Raw genomic sequence first — 23,417 nt, forward strand, 5'->3', positions numbered from 1 at the left:
TAGCGATGAGGCTGCTGAGGCTGTGGGTAGGGGAGAGGGCCGTGTATGAGGCACCTGTTGTTCCAAAATTAAATCATTAAGCCCACCGAGAGACATTTTTAGAGACATATATATAGAGACGGGCTTCCCAGGCGGTGCTATAGGTAAGGACCTCGCCTGCCAACGCAGGGACGTGGGTTTGATCCCTGGATCAGAAAGATTCCCCTGGAGAGGGCCTGGCAACCCACTCCAGTATTCTTGCCTAGAGGATCCCATGGACAGAGGGCTCTGGCAGGTTGCAGTCCATGGGGTCGCAGAGTTGGAGATGACTGAAGCTTCTTTGCCTCACACACACAGGGAGAGAGACATAGAGAATGAGCACAGACGCCCAGAGCGAGGGCTCTGAAACCAGCAGCGCCTGGGCTCACGTTCCACCTTTGCCACATCCTAGTGGTGTGCCCCTGGGCGCTGAGCCTGGCTTTTCTTATCTGTAAGTTGGAAAGTTGGCTCCAGTGCTTACTGCTTAGAGTACCTGCAAGCCCTGGGTGAAATAACATGCGCAGAGCGTGAGGCGCCAGGTCCGTCAGGAATCCAATCTGCCCAAGCTGGCTTCAGACGAGGAGACTGATGGGAGAACTGGGAGCCTCAGGAGAGTCTGGCTGCAGGAGCCGTGTGACCCAGGAACCGCTGCTGTCACACTGGTCCCGTTTCTCCGTGACTTTCTTGGCTCTGTCCTTCTTCAGGGATCTGCTCCGTCCTCAGGTGGTACTGTGGCCATTTCAGACCTGACAGTCATGTGGGGGGCCGTGCAGGGCTCCTCAGCCAGATCACAAGTGCTGGGACACACTTGATCACAAGTGGTCAGAGTGCTGGGACAAAAGCCTGCTGGGACACGCCTCTGAGCTGAGAGCCGAGTGAGCCCTGTCCCAGCCTCTGTGAGGGAAGAGGGGCAGGCAGGCCCGAAGCCAGAGCAGTTGCTGTCGATCAGGGAGGGGGCGCGGGCACCGGGGAGACAGCAGCTGGCTGCCCCCGATGGTTCGGTGGCCTCTGGCAGGCCTTCCTGCTCCTGCCTTGGCCTCATCTTCTGGTGTCATTGCCGCGGCCAGCGAGATTCTCCTCTCAGGAGCCGCCCATGGCAGCGTCCCCCAGGCAGAAGCTGGTTTCTGTGGTTTCCTGGCCTCAGACCCTCTGCACCCTTACTCCCGGCTGCCCCCTAAGCCCACTCTCTGGTCACTTCCTTCCAGCCTGTGCATTATGGACTTGGGGCCTGTGCCGCCACCTTTCAGGTCTCACGCAGGCGGCATCTTTTCGGAGAGACCTTTTCTGATCAGCTTGTCTAAAGTAAGAACTTTCTTCTCCCAAAATACCTACTGCTCTCCCTTGCTGTATTTTCCTTTATAGCCAACGTTTTGGAAAACAAACGTTTCCTAACATGCACATGTGAACGCGCACACAAACGTTTCCTAACATGCACACGCACACCGCCCCCCCTCCCGTGACAGCCCCGCCACCTCCTTGCTCACGGCTGTACTGGCAGACCTCAGAGGCATTGGCAGGTTTGGTTTCAGACCTTGGCAATAAAGCCAGTGTTGCAGTAAGGCGAGTCACACAAATATTTTGGTTTCCCAGTGCGTATAAAGGTTATGTTTATACTCTACTCTAGTGAGGACTTTCCTGGGGCTCAAATGGTAAAGAATCTTCCTGCAATACTGGAGGCCTGGATTCAATCCCTGGGTTGGAAAGATCCCCTGGAGAAGGAATCGGCAACCCACTCCAGTATTCTTACCTGGAGAAGTCCAGGACAGAGCAGCCTGGCAGGCTACAGCTCATGGGATCACAGAGTTGAACGCGACTGAGTGACTAACTTAAACTTTTTAATTTCATAGTGTAATAGATTAGGTGTGCAATAATGCTGTGTCTAAAAAGCCAATGTACAGAGCTTAATTACAGATATTTTATTTGAAAAAATTCTAGCCATAATCTGAGCCTTTAGTGAGTCATAATCTTTTTTAAAAATCACCTGATGTATGTAGCTGTGCTAGGTCTTACTTGCAGCGTGTGGGATCTAGTTCCCTGACCAGAGACGCTGGGCCCCCAGCAGTGGGAGCGTGGAGTCTTACTAGCCCCTGGACCACCAGGGGAGTTCCAGGAGTCATCATCTCTCTGCAATAACAACATTAACCATCACTGATCACAGATCACCGTGACGAATACAACAGTAATGAAAACATTTGAAGTATTACAGTAACGATCAAGACGTGACATGGAGACATGAAGTGAGCAAATGCTCTCGGCAAAATTGTACCCATAGACTTGTTTGAAACAGGATTGGCACAGACCTTCAATTTGTAAAAATGTGGTATCTGCAGCACGCAACACGCAGCAGAGCCCTGCTCAGATCTGCGGACCCCAGCACAAGGCCTGGCACGGAGTAGGTGCTCAGTAAATGCTTGCGACAGGCAGCAGCTCCAACCCCAGCACGTCCTCGTAACAGTCCGGAGGAGCTGCTTTTCTCTCTCGCCTGCCTGCCTGCCCTTGTCCAAGGGCCAGGGCAGGAGGGCCCAGGAAGTGGACGTCCCCCGACCCAGTGATCTGGGCTGTGTGGCCGGGGCATCGGTGTGTCCACTCTGGTCCTTGGGGGCGGCTGGTTAAAGTCATTTCTCCCCCGGCTGCTTCCTTTTCCTCCTCAGCCTAAGCTTCCAGGATCTTATTAGCCCTGTTTACACGGCCGGGATGTCGAGCGATTAATTTTTAATGGCTTGGTTTATTGCATGTTTGAACGGTTTATTGAGTAATTCCCACATTTAAGTGATTAATTCCCCAGAGTTCAGAACGACTGGTTAGTTTTACATTAATCAGGGTTTCTGAATGCCAAGAGACAATCAATCAATCCTTCCTGCCAGGGAGAGTAATGTTAAAATACCTCAAGGCACAATGAGGTTAAGAAAAGGAGTAATTAAAACGCTGTCTGCCCTCATGCAAATTTGATGTCTCTTTCTGTCTCTGTACTGTGCCCTGTGCCCCCACCCTTTCCAAGTACGGCTTGGACCCGCATGGGCTTTCCTGGTAGCTCAGATGGTAAAGCCTCTGTCTGCAACGTGGAAGACCCGAATTTGATCCCTGGGTCGGGAATATCCCCTGGAGAAGGAAATGGCAACCCACTCCAGTATTCTTGCCTGGAGAATCCCATGGGTGGAGGAGCCTGGTGGGCTACAGTCCATGGGGTCGCAAAGAGTCGGACACGACTGGGCGACTTCCCTTTCACTTTGGACCCACATGCTCCTTGGAAGCATCAGCACCACCTTTGAAAAAAACACTCATTTGTGTATTTTTGCCTGCACTGGGTCTTCATTGCCGCATGCGGGCCTTCTCGAGTTGTGGCGGGTGGGCTCCTCACTGCAGTGGCTTCTCCTGTTGTGGGGCGCAGGCTCTAGGCACGCGGGCTTCAGTGTTTGGGGCGTGGGGCTTTAGTTGCCCTGTGGCACGTGGAGTCTTCCCAGACCATGGATCGAACCCCTGTCCCTGGCATTGGCAGGCGAGTTCTTAACCGCTGGACCACCAGGGCAGTCTCACCCTTGTCCTTAGGCTTCTTGTGATGAGTCTCACCCCTCTGCCTCTGGCAGGGGGGCTTGCCAGCACCTCACCCCCAGGGAGGGGACTTGGGAGCCCATGCTCTTGGCCTGTTGTGTAGGGACCCTGGCTTCTGTGCTCCCAGCTTGGTTCCAGGTTTGCAGGGAAGCTGGGCCATGTCTGGTCTCGAGATAAAATGTCTGGTTTCCCCTGATAGGCAGACAAAGCCTGACGGAGCCTTAGGGGGTCCGCCCATGGTGGGCCAGGGGAGGGTGCTGGGGTGGGCTCTGCCTTCGGACCCTGCCGCAGAGCCCGGATGGCCTGGCCAGCTTTGAGCAGGAAAGGGCTGTCAGCTGCTCTGGCATCTGAGTTTCCTGTGGCTGCTGCTATAACAAGAGACCGCAAACGTCATGCTTAAAATTGCACAGATTCAGTACCTTACTCTTTGGAGGTCAGAGCACAGAATGGGCCTCCCTGGGCTAAAGTCAGGGCTGTGTTCCTTTGGAGGCTCTGGAGAAGGGTCTGTCTCTGCCTTTTTTGGTTTCTGCAGGCTACCTGCGCTCCTTGGCTCGTGGCCCCTCCTCCATCTTCAGAGCCAGCAGGGCTGTGGCGTCTTCCTCCCTCTAAAGGGTCGTTGTGGTTCCACTGGAGAACCCAGGTAGCTCTCCCTAACCCATGGCCAGGTGATTAGGATCCCTCGTTGCCCTTTGCCTGTATCCCAACACATTCATGATGGGATGGGATGTGGACGACTTCGTGCTGTGCTGAACACAGCAGCTGTAGGGTGAGAAGCATGGTGGCTGCCTGGTGAGAGGCATGGACTCGGGAGCCAGAGACTGTGGGTTCAGACCCTAATCCAGCTCCTAATCCACACAGCTAAAGCTGTGGGAAACAGGGTGAGTTTTCTGTGGCTCCGTTTCCTTAGGCATAAAACAGGCCAGCGATAGTGCCTCCTCACAGATGGGCTGTGCTCTGAAATGAGGACAGATGTGCCCGGCAGGGTGCCTGGGTTGTGGGAAGCACACTCCGTGTTCTCCAGCAGCAGAAGGTCCTGGAGACGGACTGTGGGTACATGAATGGATGAGCACTGGGATGATGGCATCCACCCCCTGGCACTGACCCTCCCCTGACCTCCCCAAGCTGTTTAAATAAGAGTCCCTGAGATTGGGTTTTTTATGTAGGGTGTTATGGAAGAACTTGAACAAGTTTTTTTGCCAACGCAATAGATAAAAGGGCCAAGTGGAGGACTCCTGGCGAAATGTTTAAAACCACAGAGCAGTTCACAGGGCCCAGATGGAGCCCTGACGGACAAACCCTCAAGGGCCCTGTGTGCAAACGCTGCAGACCCTGGGGCGGGGAGAGGGGATGGCCCGGGGGTGAGGGGAGACCCCGGGCGGGCAGTTAACGGGGGCAGGCGCAGTCGGGGCCCCGCAGGTCTAACAAAAGCCAGTGTGTTCAGGTTTCCACCCCGTTGCCTTCAGACGGTATTGCTGATCCTTCGAACATCCACGAAGGGAGGCTTTCTCACCTGAAGACTAAGGCTGGGAGAACTGGTTAACCTGAGGTCAGCCGTTCATCACGGGGGTAGTTACGGCTGGGCCTCTGCAAAGCCACAGGCGTGGGTTTGAGTCCTGGTTGCCCGGAAGCCAGGGTGTCCTGGAGCCGATTGCGTCACTTCTCTGAACTTTCACTGCTCCATCCACAAGCCAGAGAGAGCACTGGAGCGCTGTGCCCTCGTCCTGGGGCTGTGCAGGTTAAGTGGGGTAATCTGTGGGAGCACCGCGCAGTGAGTGCTCAGCGGGCGTTGTGTGGTCCGTGGAGGCCTGAGCCGCCAGGTGGAAGTTGTCTGGTGTGAAGTTGCCTTTGGGAGTGAAGGTTTGATTGGTATCTCAAAGACTGCTGAGGTGGGGTGGAAGAGAGCTGCAGACAGAAGCGGTGCGGGAGGGGCCTGCGTTTTAAAGCAGCCTCTGCTGCAGCATCAGGTGTGTGGAGAGGAGAGGAGGGGGGAGGGCAGCCGGGGGCCGGGACCGGGGTGCTCTGCAGGCGAGGGTGAGCGCAGGCTTCATCTTGCTGCCCGTGTGGGCCTGCTTGGGTGCTCGGTCGGGTCCGACTCTTTGCGACCCCATGGACTAGCCCGCCAGGCTCCTCTGTCCGTGGGATTTCCCAGGCAAGAATGCTGCAGTGGGGTGCCATTTCCTCCTCCAGGGGGTCTTCCCAACCCAGGGATGGAGCCCACATCTCTTGCGTCTCCTGCGTGGCAGGCAGGTTCTTTACCTCTGGCACCACTGGGAAGCCTCCTTACTGGCTGTGGGAGCTGTGAAGGGGCTTGAGCGGGCAGGGAACCGGAAGCCCGCAGAAGGAGCTGTTCTTTGAGGGGCGTGGCGCCGAGTCCACGTGGAACAGTGGCGCTGCCAGTGAGTTGGTGCATCTAAGAAATGATTCATTCAGCCCAGACGGATCTAACAGAGATGCCGGCGATGCGATGGCCACGGGGAAGCCAAGGACCAAAACTCGTCCACCTTGGACTCTAGAGTCCTGTTTCTTGAGAGGGAGATAGCTAGACAGGAAGGCGAGTCAGGGCTTACGGCTCAGTGCTGTGCAGATAATAGAAGTAGCTAACGTGAAATTGGCTGAGAGTAGCGGGAGTGGTCCCGTGACGCCTTCTCTGGGGGGTGACCCTTGAGCTGAGACTGGAAGGATGGTTTCCTGAAGAGCAGGGACAGGGCTTTCAGACAGAAAGGGACGCACATGCCGGACCCCACGGGAGGAAGGGACAGGCTGTGGTCCCGGGACAGGACAGGAGAGGTCAGTGGGGCTGGAGAGGCGCTGCGGGGGAGGGGGCGCAGGACGGTGTGGACAAGCAGGCCCGAGCTTAATGGCAGAGTCTCCTTTCTCCCTCCCCTGGATTATTCCAGTCAGCATAAGCCCTTAGCATATTATTTCTCATCTTTAAAACCCCAGACCTCCTGGGGCCCCATACCTCTTCACATCTGCTGTATTTCTTTGCTTCCTTTCATAGTAGAACTCACGCTGCTTGTCTGCCGGCTGTCTCCAGTGTAAACTAACCTCCCTCCTCTCATCCTTTCTCCCTCATGGCTTTTAATTCTTAGAAACTGTTCATGCCTAGAGGTGTAAGAATAGTTGAGTGCACCTCAGAATGCACCCTTCACCCATATTCAGTAGTCATTTTTTTGACCACATTTGCTTTGAGGCTTTTTCTATATATATATATGCTTTTTTCCCCTGATCTATTTGAAAGTAAATTGCATGACATTCTACCTGTAAATACCTCTTCACAGATCTTCTTAAAATCAAGGATATTCTCTTTCAAAACCACAATATAGTGATCAAGGGCAGGAAATTTAACATTGAAAATATAACCCATATTCACATTTTACCCATAGTTCCCGAAATGCGCTTTTAAAAATTTATGTGCAGTGAGAGTCACTCTTGTTGACGTGTAGCTCTGAATTTTGACACATGCACGCAGGTGCGTGCCCGCTGCTGCCGTCAAGGTATGGTCTGGTCCCAGCCCGCGCATGCCCCTTCCCCTCGTGGCCTGCGCTTCCCCACCCCAGCCCTGGCGCCCGCTGACCCGCCCTCTGTCCTCGGAGCTGTGTCTTTCCCACGATGCCAGGTCAGTGCGGGTGGCAGCAGGTAGGCCCGGCCTCCTCCACTCGGGCTGATTTTGGAAGTCCGTCACGGCGTTGTTTCGGGGTCAGTTTCCTCGCATTACCGAGCGGAACACATGGAATGAGTGTACCGCGGTTTGTGCATCCATTCCCAGCTGAAGAACTGGTGAAGAACCAGTGGTTCCAGTTCTTAGTGATCTGCATTGGTATAAAGTGATTTTTAAATTGGCATAAAGGCCTGAATGCGAACCTCAGCTCCTACTGCTCTTCAGAGGAGAATTGCTGGGCTGCGTGGTGTATGTTTGACTCTGTAAGAAGCGTCCAAGCTCCTGCCCTGATTGGACCTCTGTATACTCCCAGCAGCAGCATGCGAGTTTCAGTGTCTCTCACCTTGTAGCAGTTGGTTCTGTGCTTAAATTTTATCTTAGCCTAGTGCGTGTGTAGTGGCATCTCAGTGTGGTTTCAGCGAGCCTTTCCATCGTGATATTAGCATCTTTCTGGGCGCTCACCATCTATAAAGCCTCTTTGACGGCATGTGCACATCTTTGGCCCAGTTTTAAAATATTTACTTCCTGTCATCTTTTTATTTCTGAATTGACATATACGTGACTTATTATATTAACTTCAGGTGTACAACATAATGATTCGGTATTTGTATACATTGCAAATGATCACCACAGTAACCCTGGTTACCACCTGTCACCACACAAAGTCACAAAACATTTTTTTGTTATGAGGACTTTTAAGGTCTATTCTTACCAACTTTCAGACCTGAGCACCGCATTGCTGGCCGCCCTGACTGTGCTGGACGGTACAGCCTGTGGTCACCCACGCTGTAGCCCCTCACCCCCTTCGCCCACTTTGCTCCCTCTGGCGGCCCCCAGTCTGTTCTGTGTGCGTGAGTTTTCATTTTTTGTATCTTTCGCATATAAGTGAAAGCATACGGCATTTGTCTTTCTGTCTCTTATTTCACTTAGCATAATACCCTCAAGGTCTGTCTGTACCATCACAAATGGCAAACTTTGATTCTTTTTCACGGTTGAGTACTATTCCATTGCACACGTGTGTGTGTGTGTGTGTGTGTGTGTGTGTGTGTGTGCGCGCGCGCACGCACACACACACACACACACACACCTTTCTCTATTCATTTGTTCACATGTCTCCCCACCTGCTTCTTTCAAAATAGACCCAAGGCCTCTAGATGTGTGGTGTGCCTGTAGCCTGCTCCTCTGGCTGAAGCTGCAGGCGTAACCAGGCCTTTCCACAGGAAGCCTGGCAGTGGGCTCCAGGCTGAAGTCTGTGCGGTGCCCTGCAGGTGCTATCCTGCCAAGAAGTATCTTTGATTGTTTCAGGTCCATGAGGCCTGGAAATGCCAGCCCCCTTGCACACCAGAGCCAGGCGCTCGGGGATGTCCCCTGTTGGGGCTAAGTGTGCCCACCAGCTTTAGCAGGGCCATGGGGGAGGGGGAGTGTGAGGCTGGGCACGCCTGCTGGCTTCAGCAGGGGCAGGGGGTGGCATGGAGGTGAGGCCTGCCCCCTGGGGTTCGCGGGGTAGAAAGGGCGTCCACCTAGGCGGCTGGCTGGTGCCTGCATCCTGGGGAGAGCCCCGCGGGCCCCTGTCCCTGCCGCAGACGCTGCACGGCTGGCCGGTCAGGCTCTCGTGTGTACTCCAGGCACCGGCACGCTCCCTGCCTTTGCCAAGGGTTCTGAGGCATGTGAGGCTGCCAGCGAGCCCTTTCAGAGTGGATTCTCTGGCTAGACACTTACCCTGTCCCTCCTACTTCCAGCATCTCCCTCCCTGTCCTGGAACACAGCGGGGACTTGCCTTTATTCTGGGGGGACGTCTTCCGGGTTCACAGTTGGGTCCCTGCTCCAGTTGGCACCATTTCCCTGCCTCCCCTCGGGGCCCCTCCTCACCCCATGAGTCTCTCTCGGCCCTCTCGGCCCAGCGAAGCCCAACATCCTTTTTGCAAACATGTATGTCTCATTTAGCGTTGACCCCCCAAATAAAAGGAAAACATGTTAAAAAAAAGAGTGGCGTCTCCACTCCATCTGGGATGTGCTTTCTGTTGGTGTTCAAAGCCAGCTGCGGTGGGGCATCTGTCTGCGGGGCAGGTCCCAGGGTTGGGGTACCCAGTGTGGGATACAGACCCCTCTCTTCTCAGAGAGAAGCGCCATACTTGTGAGATCCCCTAGCTGTGGGTGTCTGGGCCGGGGATGGGGCTTTGGGTGAGACGGCGTCTCTGCCTCTCTCATCCTTTGTTGTTGAGGAGCGGTTGAGCTAGTTTTCAGAGGGAGTTGTCCCATATGCAGCTGTAGGTTTGGTGTGCCCTGTGGGAGAGGGTGAGCTCAGGGTCTTCCTACACTACCCCCTTGAGCCAGCTCCATCTCTTTTCTGATTATTGATCTTTCGATAGCTCTTTATATTCTGGACACAAGTCCTATGTCAGAAATTTGACTTGCAAATGCAGTTGACCCTTGAACAACATGGAGGTCAGAGACAGCGAGCCCTGCTCAGTTGAGAATCTGAACGTAGCTTTGCAGTTGGCCCTCCATCCACCTTTCTGCATCTTTGGACTCAACCGTGGGTAGCATAGTATTGTCATGCGTATTTATTGAAAAAACCTGCATGTGAGTGGACCTGTGCAGGTCAGAGTTTCTGTATCATTCAAGGGTAAACTATTTTCTACCATCCTGTGGCTTGTCTTTTGAGTTTTCATTAATAGTGTTTTTCAAAAAGCAGGAGTTTTTAATTCTGATGAAGTCTAGGATACACATGTTTCCTTTTATGGGTTCTGCTTTTGATGTTGTATCTGAGAACACTTAGATGTTCTTAGATGAAGTCATAGAGATTTTCTCTTTTGTTTTCTCCTGTAAGTCTCCAGGTTTTTTGTTGTTGTTGTTTTATAATTATGGTTTAGATTATTCACTCTGAGTTAATGTTTGTATTAGAGGTGAAGAATGGGTTGAGGGTTTTTTTAAACCTCTCGGAGGGATTCAGTTTTTCCAGCATCGTTTGTTGAATAGACTACCTTTCATCACTGAAATGTCCTTGCGTCTTTGTCACAATCAATTGGCTGTATTTGTCCCAGTCTGTTCCTGGGTGTTGTTTTTCACTGATCTGAGTGCCCACACGTGAAAGTGACAAGAAGTGGTCATGAACGACTCTGTGACTATCAATCTGACAACACAGTAGGTCTTGGAATCATATCGTATAAGTCTTCCAACTTTGTTCTTCTTTTTCAGAAGTATTTTGACTATTGTAGTTTCCTTGTCTTCCTATATAAATTTTAGAGTCATCTTGTTGATATCTAAAACAAAAATCCTACTGGCATTTTGAGTGAGTGAGCGAAAGTCCCTAAGTTGTGCCCGTCTCTTTGCGACCGCATGGACTGCAGCCTGCCAGGTTTCTCTGTGCATGGAAGTCTCCAGGCCAGAATTCTGGAGTGGGTAGCCGTTCCCTTCTCCAGGAGATCTCCCCGACCCAGGGACTGAACCCACGTCTCCTGCACTGCAGGCAGATTCTTCACTGTCTTAGCCCCAGGGAAGCTTGATTTTGATTGGGATTAAATCTAAAGATCGATTTAGGGAGAATTAACATCTTAATGATACTGACTCTTCTAATCCATGAACACAGCATCTGTTTGTTTGTTTAGGTTTTCTTTGGTTTCTTTCATCACTGTTTGTGGTTGTTAGCATATTGTACTCAGTATAACACGTTTTGTTAGATTTATACCAAAGTATTTTATAGTTTTTGATGTTATTGTAAGAAATTTTGATTTCCAGCTGTTAATTGCTAGTTTATAAAATACAATTGATGTTTAAAATATTGAACTTATGTCTGGGAGTTGTCCAAGCCCAGTTATAAGGAAAATGAGGAAATAAGGAAAAATAAGGAAAAAAAAAAAAGAAAACTTTTTTGTAAGTACTTTGGGATTCTTCTGCAAACAGGAACAGTTTTATTTATTCTTTTCCAGTTTATATGCTCTTTATTTCATACTTTCCTTGCCTTATAGCACTACTGGCTGGAACTTCAGTTAACTGAGTGGTGAGAATTGACCTCCTTGTCTTACTCCTGATCTTAGGAGGAAAACTTAAGTATATTATTTTTAGAGTTTTTTTGTTTTTGGAGATGCCTTTTTTTAGGTTAAGAAGATTCTCTTTTATCCCCTAGTAGTAGAGAGTTTTTATTATAAGTTTATATTGAATTTTATCCAGTTTTTCTTTCTGCACCCACTGAGATGGTCATGTAGTTTTTCTTCTTTGTTCTGTCAGTAGGTTGAATTATATTAATTAAAAAATTTTAAACCAGCTTTACATTTCTGGGAAAAGCCCCATTTAGTTGATGAGTGTTGGGAAGATCCTCTGGAGAAGGAAATCGCAACCCACTGCAGTGTCTTGCCTGGGAAGTCCCATGGACAGAGGAGCCTGGCGGGCCACAGCCCATGGGGTCACAAAGGGTTGGACACGGACTCAAATTAGCGACCAAAGAACAAAAATTAGCAAATTACTCTTTTTATATATTGCTGAGTTTGCTGATGTTTTATTCAGAATTTTGTTCATCAGAGACTTTGGTTTGTGTTTTTCTTTTTTTGCAGTATCTTTGATTTGGTCATCAAGGTCACACTGCCCTCATGAGATATGGGACCTCATCTTTGGCTTTCTGGAAGATGTTGTATACAATTAGAATCATTTCTTCTTTGCTTAAATTTTTGGTAGCATTTACCAGTGAAGCTATTTGGTCTGAGTTCTCTTCATTGGGAGGTTTTAAACTCCCAATCTCTTTAAAAATCCAATCTCTTTGATAGTCACAGTGCTGTTCAGTTTATATATTCCTTCTTGAGTGAACTTGAACAGATTATGTCTTTGAAGAAATTTCTTCCTTTCACTGTGTTGTCACATTGATAGTCACAGAGTCGTTCATGGCCACTTCTTGTCACTTTCACGTGTGTGGTGTCCAAGTGATGTCCCCTCCTTCCTGCCAGCAGTCCCGTGTGTCTTACCTCTTTCTCAATCTGACTAGAGGTTTATCAGTGTATTAATCATTTCAAAGACCCAGCTTATGGTTTAATTGACTTTTCTGTATTGGCTCCCTATTGATTTTGTTCGCTTCCATCCACTGCTTGCTTTGAGTCTAGCGCATTCTTCTTTTTCCAGCTTGTAAAGGTGGAAGCTTACTTGAAACATGGTTTTGGTTTTCAAATACAAACATTGAGTGCTATAAATGGTGCTGGAGGACACTCTTGAGAGGCCTGTGGGCTGCAGGGAGGTCAAAACAGTCCATCCTAAAGGAAGCTAATCCTGAGTGTTCATTGGAAGGACTGATGTTGAAGCTGAAGCTCCAATACTTTGGCCACCTGATACGAAGATCCGATTCATTAGAAAAGACCCTGATGCTGGGAAAGATGGAAGGCAGGAGGAGAAGGGGACGGCAGAGGATGAGATGGTTGGATGGCATCACCGACTCTGTGGACCTGAGTTTGGGTAAACTCCGGGAGTTGGTGCTGGACAGGGAGGCCTGGCGTGCTGCGGTCCGTGGGGTCAGAGAGTCGGACGCGACTGAGCGCCTGAAGGCCAACAGTGCTGTAAACCCCTGAGTACTGTTTCAGCGGCATCTCCTCAAGTTTTAGATTCTACTTCGATGTTCAGTTTAAATATTTTCTGATTTTGTCTTTGACCCAGGCACCATTGTTTTCACAAAAATGGAGATTTTCCAGATGTCATTCTGATTTTGACTTCTTTTGATTGCTTTATGGTCAAAGGACATGCTTTATATGCCTCAAGTCAGTGCTGCAAGAGAAAAGAGGACGCAGACAGACAGCAGCCGCGCCCCCCAGGGGCTGCTTCTCTGGGTGTGACTTTCCTCCTCAGTCTGTTTTGTTTCCCTTTTGCTGTTCAGAGTCTCCAGGGAGCTGCTTTTTGTGTGTTGTCAAACTTGTTAGTTATCTTCCACGGTAGAGAGGACTGTGGTGCACTTACTGCGTCTTGACTGGTACCAGAGATGTTACTGCTGCTCCTGGCGGGAGCCCATTCCTCAGTGTCCAGGGTCAGAAAATGTACACTGTGTTGGTGGCCGTGTCCTTTAGTTCTCAGCGCTCCCTTGGCGTGGCTTTCTGTTTTGTAGAGTGCTGGAGTTTCCGCAGAGCAGGCTCCGTTCTGTAGAATCTCTCTCCCATGCCTCAGACTTTTCTCCTCCCCTTTCCAGTGAAACTCTCTTGCCTGATGACTTCTGTATAGCTTCATCCAGTCGGTATTTATTGGTCTTCATCTTGATTTGTCAGCACATGCAGCTCTTCTCTTGAAGTATTTGTTCTGCTTGGCCTTTGAGATGGCCCCTCTGGTTCCTGCTCACCTGCATGGCCTCTGCTTCTCATCTTCCTCATTGGTTCCTCTCAAGGCCCGGCCTCCAGACCTTAGAGCCGCTCAGACATCAGTCTTCCTCTATACCGGGTCCCTGCATGATCTCATCCATCCCCAGAATCTGCAGCTCCACCCATTCACTAGGGCTCCCCAGGTGGTGCTGGTGGTAGAGTGTCCACCTGCCAATGCAGGAGACACAGAGACACCAGTTGGCTCGATCCCTGGGTCGGGAAGACCCCCTGGAGGAGGAAATATCAACCCACTCCAGTATTCTTGCCTGGAGAATCCTTGGACAGAGGAGCCTGGCGGGCTACGGTCCATGGGATCACGAAGTGTCAGACACGACTGAGCGACTGAGCATGCGTGCACCCATCCACTGATTCTCAGGTACAGCTCCAGCTCAGGTAACTGTAAACTCTGCCTTAAGGCATCCTCGTGTGTGTCTGGTAGGCATCTCAGACTTAGATCATGTCCAAAATAAAATTCCCGATTTCCTCCCTATCTGAAACCTGTTCATTCCGTAGTCTTCCTCTTAGTGAGTGCATATGTCATTCTTCTGGCTTTTTGGGGTAAAAATCTTGGCATCGCACTTTATTCCTCATCTTGTCTCACACTGCGTCGTACTCATCTTTCTTAAATACGTTCAGAATCTGAGCACCTCTCTCCTCGGGAGTTAGCAGCTTGGTGCCGCCGCCATCATCTTTCTCATCTTTCTGCCTCCTGCTTCTCATGGTCTGTACTTTACATCAGCCCAGTGGTCCTTTTTATAACTCAAGTCAGATAATATTCATTCCCCAATTCAGACCCTTAGTGGCTCCTCTCGGCTCGAGGCACAGCACAGCACCCCCGGAAAGCCCATCTGAGACCTTCAGCTCCCTTCCCCTTGCCCGCCATGTCCCCACACTGGCCTCGGGGATGCTCTTAGATCACAGCCATCAGTTTTTGCCTTGGAAAGCCCATCTGAGACCTTCAGATCCCTTCCCCTCGCCCGCCACGTCCCCCACACTGGCCTCGGGGATGCTCTTAGCTCACAGCCGGCAGGTTTGCCTCAGGGCCTTTGCACTTGCTGTTCCCTTAGCTTGGAATGGTTTCCCAGGTGACCGCATGCCTCGTTCTCTCACTGAACTCAGTTCTCTGCTCAGCTGTCCCTCTATAAAGAGGCCCTGTTTAGAATAACGCCAAGCCTCTGTGCCCCTTATACTCCGTGTTGCTTTTACCAGATTTTCTTTCTCTTTATTGTGCTAATCCCACCTGGTGTGAAGCATTGATCAGGTGCTTGCTGATGGTCTCTCTCAGTAGAGTGTAAGCTCTGGGAGGGTAGCAACCACATCAGAATGATTTGGATCCATAATGCTCAGTAGGGGTTTGTTTTATACAGTAGGTGATTCAGTAAAGTGCTTTTGAATGTGTACATTTTAGTCTCTGTCCTGGGGATGGGCTCCTTGGAGCCATCCAGACTTTCTTCCTGCAGTCATGGCCCAGGGGGACGGTGGCCCCTTGCTCCCCATCCTCAAGTTCCCAGGCCGGGCAGCTGGGCCACCCACCTGAACGCCCCTAACTGAGCAACTCGATCAAGCGTCACAGTGGACATTAGCCTGCCTGCATCTCCTGGTGCCAGATGCCAGGGGCAAGGAAGCGGTTACGAGTTGCCCTGCTCTTGAGGTGCAGAGAGGTCGGTGGTACAGCCTACGTCCCAGAAGTCATCTGGATGCCCGTTTCTCCATCACTCTCGGTCCCAGCAGGCAAGGGAGGAGACTGGTGCCTCGGTTCCGTCTCGCTCCTTCTCTTCGCTCTGCCCCATCTGTTGTCAGAGCTCATTCGAGGAAGCCTAACCAGAGGCCCAAGGCTGGTGAGAGCGGGCGGCTGCTGGCCATGCCAGGTGGTGGCTGCCATGCTCTGTGGCGCCAGGTCGACGGAGCTGCAGCTCAAACTGAGGCAGGCGCACCGCTGGCGGAGTGGCGGCTCCGGGGTGTGGCCTCGGGCTGAGCTGCTCCAGGGTCTCTCATGCTAGACACCCACGTGCATCCTTGGTAGCAAGTCTGCTGAGTGTGTGACGATTTGCATTCTGCAAGGGGATTTCATGTATCTCTCGTTTGTCTCCACATCCACTGGGTTTGCGCCTTCATTTTTACTCAGAGTAAAAGCCACTCTTTACTGTATGGATGTGAGGGTTTGGACAAATGCATGCAGTTGTGTACCCACCGCCAGAGTAGAACATCACCCCCAGCGTGCCCACGCCCCATGGGGTCAGCCCTTCTCCAGCCCTGGCTGCTGAGAGCCACAGGTTTGTTTTGTCTTTATGCTTTTGCCTTTTCCGAAATGTTGTATGAACGGGAACTCCTACAGCACACATCTTCCGAGTCTGACCTGTTCCCTTGAGCTCAATGCATTTGAGAATTATTCATGTTACTGTGTGTATCACTTAGTCCTTTTTCTTGCTGAGTGCGAGTCCATTGGATGGAGACGTGTCTGTGCCTCTCCAGTTGATACTTAGCTTGTTTCTACACTTGAGTGATTATGAGTGAAAGTTCTAAACACACGAACATGTGTTTTTGTGCAAACAGAAGCTTTTGTTTCCCTTGGGTAAATCCTTGGAGTAGAAACGCTAGGCTGTGTGGTCGATGCATGTTTGACTTTCTGAGAAGCTGCCAGGCTGCTTTCTGTGGTGGCAGCACAGTCCTGCACCCCCACCGGCAGCGTGCACGGGGCTCTGGTCCTCCGCTTCCTCGTCAGCTCTTGGCGTATATGCGGCTCTGGTCCTCCGCCTCCTTGTCAGCTCTTGCTGTAGTCGGCCTGCAACTTCAGCCGTTCTCATAGGTGTGCAGCGGCATCATGGTGCTTTTGGTTTTCATCTTCCTAACGATGTTGAGCATCGTCTCCCGTGTATATTTGCCATTCCTGTATTGTCTTTTGTGAAGTGTTTAAATCTTTCACCCATTCAAGACATTGGGTTATTTTCATGTTATTGGGTTTTGTGAGTCCTTTATATTTCTTGGATAAAAGCTCTTTATCAGGTGTGTGGTTTGTAACTTTTTTCTCCAAGTCTGTACCTTGTATGCGTTATTCTCTTAATAGTTTCTTTTGAAGAGCAAAAGTTCTTAAGTTTGATGAAGCCCCATCTCTCAATTTGCTCTTTTATGAATCAGGCTATTAGTGTTGTATCTTAGAAAACTTTGGAGATCACAGTGATTTTTCTGCTGTGTTTTCTTTCAAAACTTGTATAGGTTCAGGTTTGATATTTAGGTTTATGGTCTATTTTGAGTTAATCTTGAACAAAGTATGAGGTGTGGATTCAAGATTCTTTTTTGGTGTGGGACCTGCAGTTGTTCCCTCCCGTTTATTGTGAAGACTCTTCTTCCTTATGTCATTGTTTTTGCACCTTGTCGAAGGTCCGGTGGCATTTTTCGTGTGGATTTATTTGTGGACTCTCCACCCTGTCCTTTAGAGCTATGTGATTATCCTTTGGCCAACCCACATAGCCTTGGCTAGTACAGTTTTTATAGTCAAGTCTGAAAATCAGGTGTGACCACGCCTGCCTTCTCAGCATGCGTGTGTTTGTAATTGCCCTCACTGTACAGAGGAGGGCGCTGACCACAGTCATGGTCAGCTGTGTGGCCCGCAGCCTCTTGTATAGTCTGCTAGATTCTCAGCACACACTCAAACTCCGTATCCTCTCATCAGCCTCGCCTGGTGCTCGCTGTGTTCTTTGGAGTTTGGTTTGGGTTTACATCTCACCCTGGTTTTATTAGTTGTGTGGCCCCGGGAAACGCGTTTCCATCTCTGTGCCTCAGCTTCCCTGCCGTCAACGAGTGTCACGGCGGCGCTTGCCAAGTAGACTGTGGTGACAGTGAAGTAGTACAGATGGTGGTGAAAATGAAGTGGGGCCGTTTGTTGGGCCAAACCCTGTGAAATTGCTGATGCTTGATCGTTTCTGATGGACACACGACTGTCGTGCCTCCCTCAACCCGACACTCAGCCTCGCAGCACTAGACGGGCAAGAGAGAGTCTACTGCAGGGTGGCCGCCACATCGTCGTCGTCATTCCTGTTGCTGCTCCTGTTCTCGCTGTCACTACCGAGGGCGGTGGCCCCGCAGCTGGAGTTATGTCTCCCGCGTGTCCTCAGTCAGGCAGCCAAAGTCCACAGGCCCGTCCTCTGTGACGAGCTTCTCAGGTCTGCAGAATGCGAGAGGGCCCCCGGGAGCAGAGATGCCCACGTGGTGTGGACAGCGTGCCAAGTGCAGGGGGAGAAGCCTGCTGGAAGGGGGGCAAGTGGATCGGCTGGCCTTCCAGGTGGGGCCTGTTAGGTGCACTTCATAGAATGGGAGTGTGGGAAGAACCGTCCAGGTGCGGGTTGCAGCTTGTTCAAAGGCCGGGAAAGGTGAGCAGATGAACTCACAGGAGCCTGAGGTTTGACTGTGGGGTGGAGAAGCCAGTGGCGGCCTAGAGTGGGCGCATGGTCACCCCTGTTCTCTTCCTCCACAGGTGGCCAAACTTGCTTGCGGAGCCCGTGAGCAGGCCTCCCCCCGCCTCCACCATGTCTGGAAGAACCATCATCATTGACCACGGCTCTGCCTTTCTGAAGGCTGGCTTGTCGGGCTGGAATGAGCCGCAGCTGGTCTTACCCAGTGTCGTGAACTACATCCCCTGCCGGGAGAACCCGGGCCCCAGCTACGCTCGGCGGCGTGTGAGTCTTGGCATCGACATTTGCCGACCCGACACCTTCAGCTACCCCGTGCAGCGGGGCCGCGTCATCAACTGGGAGGGTGTGGAGCACATCTGGTCGTTCATCCTGGAGAAGCATCGGCTGGAGCACGAGGACTTCCCTGTGATCATCACAGAGAGCCCCCTGAAGGAGCCCGTGGACCGTCAGAAAACCCTGGAGGTAAGGCCTTCTCTGGGCTGCCCCTCCAGGGAGCGGGCCTGACACTGTGTTCAGACCCACGTGGGCACGGGAGCTCCGCCCTCTGAAGCATTCGCACTGTGAATGCTGACTGTGCCCCGCGTGTGTGCCCAGCACTCGTGTTAGGCGAGGGGGTCGCATAGAGGCCCCCTGGGCAGGAGGCACAGCAGGTCAGCGCTCTGTGAACAGGGTGCGGTGGGGAAGGGGCTCTGGGCGCTCACGGGCTCCATAAATGTTCACAGAGCACCTTCCGGTCCTCAAAGAGCTTATGTGCTGGAGGAATGCTTGACGGTGAGCAAGTTAACAAGAATTCCAGGTAGTAATCAGTTCTAAAACCAAGATGCAGTGGGGTGAAACTGACTGAGGGGAACAGGGGAGCCCCTTTGATGTGATCAGGGAGGCCTTCCCTGGGAGGCTGGAGCCCAGCAAGCTAGGGAGGGTGGCAACAGGAAGCCAGGGGCCGGAGCTCATCGGTCTGGTAGGCTGTGGGATGTGGTTGGACTTCACTCTAAATCAAAGGTTGGCAAACTGTAGCCAGTTGGTCAGGTGTGGCTTACCGTCTGTCTTTATAAATAAAGGTTTATTGAGACATGCCCGCGGCCGCTCGCTTACATGTCACCTGTGGCTGCTCTCACCCCGCAGCAGCAGGACTGAGGAGCTGGAGCGAGGCCACGGCTCGCCGCTGCAGGTCTGCTAGATGAAATGCATGGTAGGCTGGGATTTCCCACCAACAGCAAGCACTGTTCCAGCGAGTCACATGTTGCATAGGATGTAAAGTGAAGGGAAACGGAGTCTCTCAGTTGTGTCCAAGTCTTTGCGACCCCATGGACTGCAGCCCACCAGGCTCCTCCGTCCATGGGATTTTCCAGGCAAGAGCACTAGAGTGGGCTGCCATTGCCTTCTCCAGGGGATCTTCCCGACCCAGGGATCGAAGCCAGGTCTCCTGTGTTGTAGGCAGACACTTTACCGTCTGAGCCACCCGGGAAGTCATAGGATATAGTGAAACACTATTTGTTGTCCAGCTAAAATTCAGATTTAATTGGGCATCTTGTATTTTTATTTGCTACATCTGATACCCTGAACCATTTATAGGAAATGTTTGCCAACCTCTGCTCTGAGTGAATATGGAGCTCCTGGAGAGCTTTAAGTAGGGTGAGGGGGTCACATTTGATTTTTATTTGAAAAAGAGGACCTTGGCTTCTGTATGGGGAATGGATGGTGAGGGGACAATAGTCTGAGCATAGGAATGGACGGAGCTCCCTCTCACTGAGGGGAGCAGGTGGGCCTGTGGGCCTGCAAAGGCGGCTAGGTGGCCAGAGGCTCCAGGGGCTACAGAGCTGGGCCGTTCAAGCCTTTCTGCATCTGTGGTGTCAGAGCCCTGGGGACGCAGCCTGGGCTGGGCAGTTGGGGAGGAGGGGGTGGGGTGCTCTAAAGATCAGAATTCCAGCTTTGTCTTGGTGTCTGGAAAGTGTTTATCTTAAACAACGGGCTTCCCATGTCAGGAGGTGAGCGTCCTCCCCCCCGCCTTCCCTTCTTGCTGGCCCTCCTTTCAGGAGGCGGTGGGCTGTGTGCTGCACGGCTTTCTTCTCTCATCACTTCTGTCTTATTAAAAAGAACGCTTCAGGGGCTTCCCTGCTGGCTCAGTGGTGAAGAATCCATCTGCCAGTGCAGGAGACATGGGTTCGATCTCTGGTCCAGGAAGGTCCCACGTGCCGCGGAGCAGCCAAGCCTGTGACCCGCAGCTACTGAGCCTGTGCTTGGAGCCCGGGAGCCACAACCACTGAGCCCGAGCCCCCGAGAGCCCAAGCCCCACAGGCAGAGGGGCCGTCACAGCGAGAGGCACCCTGCAACCGCAGCGTAGCCCCGATCGCCGCAGCTAGAGAAAAGCCTGTGCAGCAGAGACCCAGCACGGCCAAAAAGTAAAAAAAAAATTTGAAAACACCTGAAATAGTTCAGGCTGCACCTCCTGCCCTGGACCTGCCCCGGCTTGCGCTGTGCTGCTCACACAGCCAGGCGCCTGCGCGCACACGCTCAGGCTCTCCCTGCCCCTCGACCAGAACGGTCTTCCAAAAGGCCGTCGTCAGGCAAGCTCCCGAGGGCCAGCCTGGCTCTTCCTGATCCTCCAGGACCCTTCCCGAGTCCCCCAGGGTGAGCCGCACGGGGCGGGCCGGTCCCTGGAGGACACGCGTCTGTGCCGCCTTGCGCTCTGCCTCACGCGGTCCTGGGGAGCTCGCTGAGCGTCTGTCCGCTCCCCTCCTGCAGATCCTGTTTGAGTTGCTGAACGTGCCGTCCGTCCTCCTGGCCGACCAGCTGGAGATGTCGCTGTACTCGTCCGGCCTGCTGACGGGCGTGGTGGTGGACTCAGGCTGTGGCCTGACGCGCGTGCAGCCCTTCCACCTGGGCCGCCCGCTGCGGCCCGGGGCGACGACGCTGGAGTTCGCGGGCCAGGACCTCTCGGTCTATCTCTTCAAGAGCCTCTTCAAGGAAGACTACAATCGCCACAACCTGTTCCAGCTGGACACCGTGGCCAGCACCCAGATGCGTAAGTGCTACGTGCCACAGAACCTGGGGGACGAGCTGGACTTCTACCAGAACCTGCCGGACGGCGCCGACGAGCGCAACAGCTACCATCTGCCGGACGGCACCGCGGTGGAGCTGACCCCTATGCAGCGGCTGGCCCCCGAGATGTTCTTCAGCCCCCAGGTGTTCGGCCTGCAGGGGCCCAGCCTCGCCCAGGCCGCCATGGACTCCATCGAGGCCTGCGAGGCCAGCCTGCGCCCGCTGCTCGCCTCTCACGTGGCGCCCTGCGGGGGCAACACCCTCTACCCCGGCTTCACCATGCGCCTCTACCAGCTGCTCGCCAGCCATTTCTTCCCCACCAAGGCGTCCGTGTTTGCGGGCTCCAACAGGCATTTCAGTGTCTGGCTGGGAGCGTCCGTGGTGGCTCACCTGTCGACGTACAAGTCCGAGTGGCTGACGAAGGAGGAGTATGACGAGAGGTTCCGGCTGTAGCCAGCTGGCCTGCTCCTGTGGCCCAGCCCCCCTCGGAAGGGCGTGGGGGCTTATCCCAGCGAGAGGCTGGGCCGGGGTGGGCTTGGCTGGCTTTGGAATGCAGAGGTCATGGGAGATTGTTTTAGGCTCTAGGGTTTTATCTTGTTTCAAGACTGGGATTCACCCCATTGGAGGACAGGTTGTCACCCTGGAAACCCTTTGGGGGGGCTAGTCTGTCACTGGGATGGAGCTGCCAGCTGCCATCTCCACGCTTAACAGTTGCTTGTTTTCTCCTGGCGTTTCTCTTGGGCGGTCCCATTCTTTTGATTGAGTAGGTTTGAATGGGAGCGAGGGAGAATTATTTTTGAGGGGGGACAGGGTGGGTGGGATGGGAGAGTTGAAGTCTGTAGACCTCCCCTTCCTTCCAGGTGAGTGGGGGTTGGTGCGGGAGGCCTGGCGTGCCCTTCCTGCCCTTGGGCCCCTGGCCGAGGTCTTGTCTTCCGTATGCAAATAAATAACTTGTTTGGAAGTGCTGGCTTCTGTGGTCGTGGATGGGGCAGGGTGGGCAGTCCCTCTGGGGGGACGCAAGGAGTGTGAGCACGTGAGTGCCGGGGTGGGGCCCGGGCTGCCTGTGGGGGCTTCAGGGACCTGTGAGCGGTGGTTTCCCCGGAGCCCAGTGGGTGAGGGCCTGGCGCGCCCTTCTCTGATGGCCGCGTCCTCCCCACTCCTTCTGGACGTCCCGGTGCTCTGTGGAAGTGGTGTTCCTGTTGGTTTAGTGTTTATTCAGTCAATACCAGGGAACCTGCCACGTGTCTGGTATTCTGCTGGGCACTGTGGACTTCAAGGTGAAAAGACATGTGAGGTTTCTGGTTCCAGGAGGTTGGCGTCTCCTGCGGGGGCACATGTGATGGGTACAGGCAGGCCTGGGGTGCCAAGGGCTTGCTTCCAGCTGGCTCTGAGAAAGCGAATGTCGCGACACAGCCCTCTGAATGTTTTGGTTTCCCACTGCGTATAAAAGGCTTCCCCTGGTGGTTCAGACGGTAAAGAATCTACCGGCAATATAGGAGACCCGAGTTCAATCCCTGGGTCAGGAAGATCCCCTGGAGAAGGTGTTGGCAGCCCACTCCACGTTCTTGTCTGGAGAATCCCAGGGACGGAGGAGCCTGTGGGCTGCCGTCTGTGAGGTCGCAAGGAGTCGGAGGCGGCCGAGCGACTGAGCAGCGGCGGCGGGGCACGTACAAGTCACGCTCACGCTGCGGCCGCCCAGCGCAGCAGCGTTGCATCCGGAAGTCCGTACGTGGCTCAGCCTAAAAAGACTTTACTGCTGGGGCTTCCCTAGCGGTCCAGGGGTTACAGTCCACCTTACAATGCAGGGGATGTGGGTTCAGTCCCCAGTCAGGAAAGATCCCACGTTCCTCGGGGCTGCTAAGCCCACACGCCACAACTAGAGCCCGAGCGGCACGCCTGCTGAGCCTGCACGCTGCACCGGAAGCCCCTGCCTGACGGTGAAGGCGCCGCGCGCCGCGGCTGAGCGCTGACACGGCCAAAAAGCCGCTTTATTGCCAACACGTGCTCTTACCCGAGCCCTCAACGTATTGTGGTAGTAACATCAAAGACCGCTGACCACACATCACCATTACAAATACGATAATAATAATGATGAAAAATTCTGGAAGGTTGTGAGAACTGCCAGACTGTGGCCCACAGTGAGCAAACACTGCTGGGAAGTGGCCACCTATAGACCTGCTCAAGGCAGGGTTGCCACAAACCTTCAGTTTGTTTAAAAAAAAAGCAGGTATTTGTGAAGCATTCTGAAGTGAAGCGCGGGAAAATGAGGTGTGTCTGTCGGGAAATCTATTTCAGGAGCTGATGAATGAAGCGAATTAAATATTATGAGGTCACGTGATCTGGAGTGTGGCAGGATGCCTGTTTTCAGTGGGGTGGACTGAGCTGGAGGTTTCTGGGGACTGTGGGTGACTTGCCCCC

General features: G+C 52.8%; 1 protein-coding gene across 6 annotated transcripts in view; it reads left to right on the top strand.

Moving 5' to 3' along the window:
• The window catches only part of ACTL8 (actin like 8), a 78,023-nt gene extending 56,063 nt beyond the window's left edge, over window positions 1-21,960 (top strand). For 2 of the 6 annotated variants that reach the window (XM_086364617.1, XM_086364624.1), the window contains exons 2-3: window positions 18,023-18,422; window positions 20,703-21,960. In XM_086364617.1, coding sequence (XP_086220743.1) covers window positions 18,075-18,422; window positions 20,703-21,452 — 1,098 coding nt within the window. In that variant the 5' untranslated portion in view covers window positions 18,023-18,074 and the 3' untranslated portion in view covers window positions 21,453-21,960. The other 4 variants (XM_086364637.1, XM_086364630.1, XM_086364642.1 and 1 more) reach the window with 4 other exon arrangements.
• The last annotated feature ends 1,457 nt before the right edge of the window (window positions 21,961-23,417 follow it).

Source organism: Bos grunniens, chromosome 2, assembly GCF_055505025.1.
Source record: "Bos grunniens cultivar Pamir isolate PY7600 chromosome 2, Bosgru_T2T1.0, whole genome shotgun sequence".
In the NCBI taxonomy this organism is placed as follows: domain Eukaryota; kingdom Metazoa; phylum Chordata; class Mammalia; order Artiodactyla; family Bovidae; genus Bos; species Bos grunniens.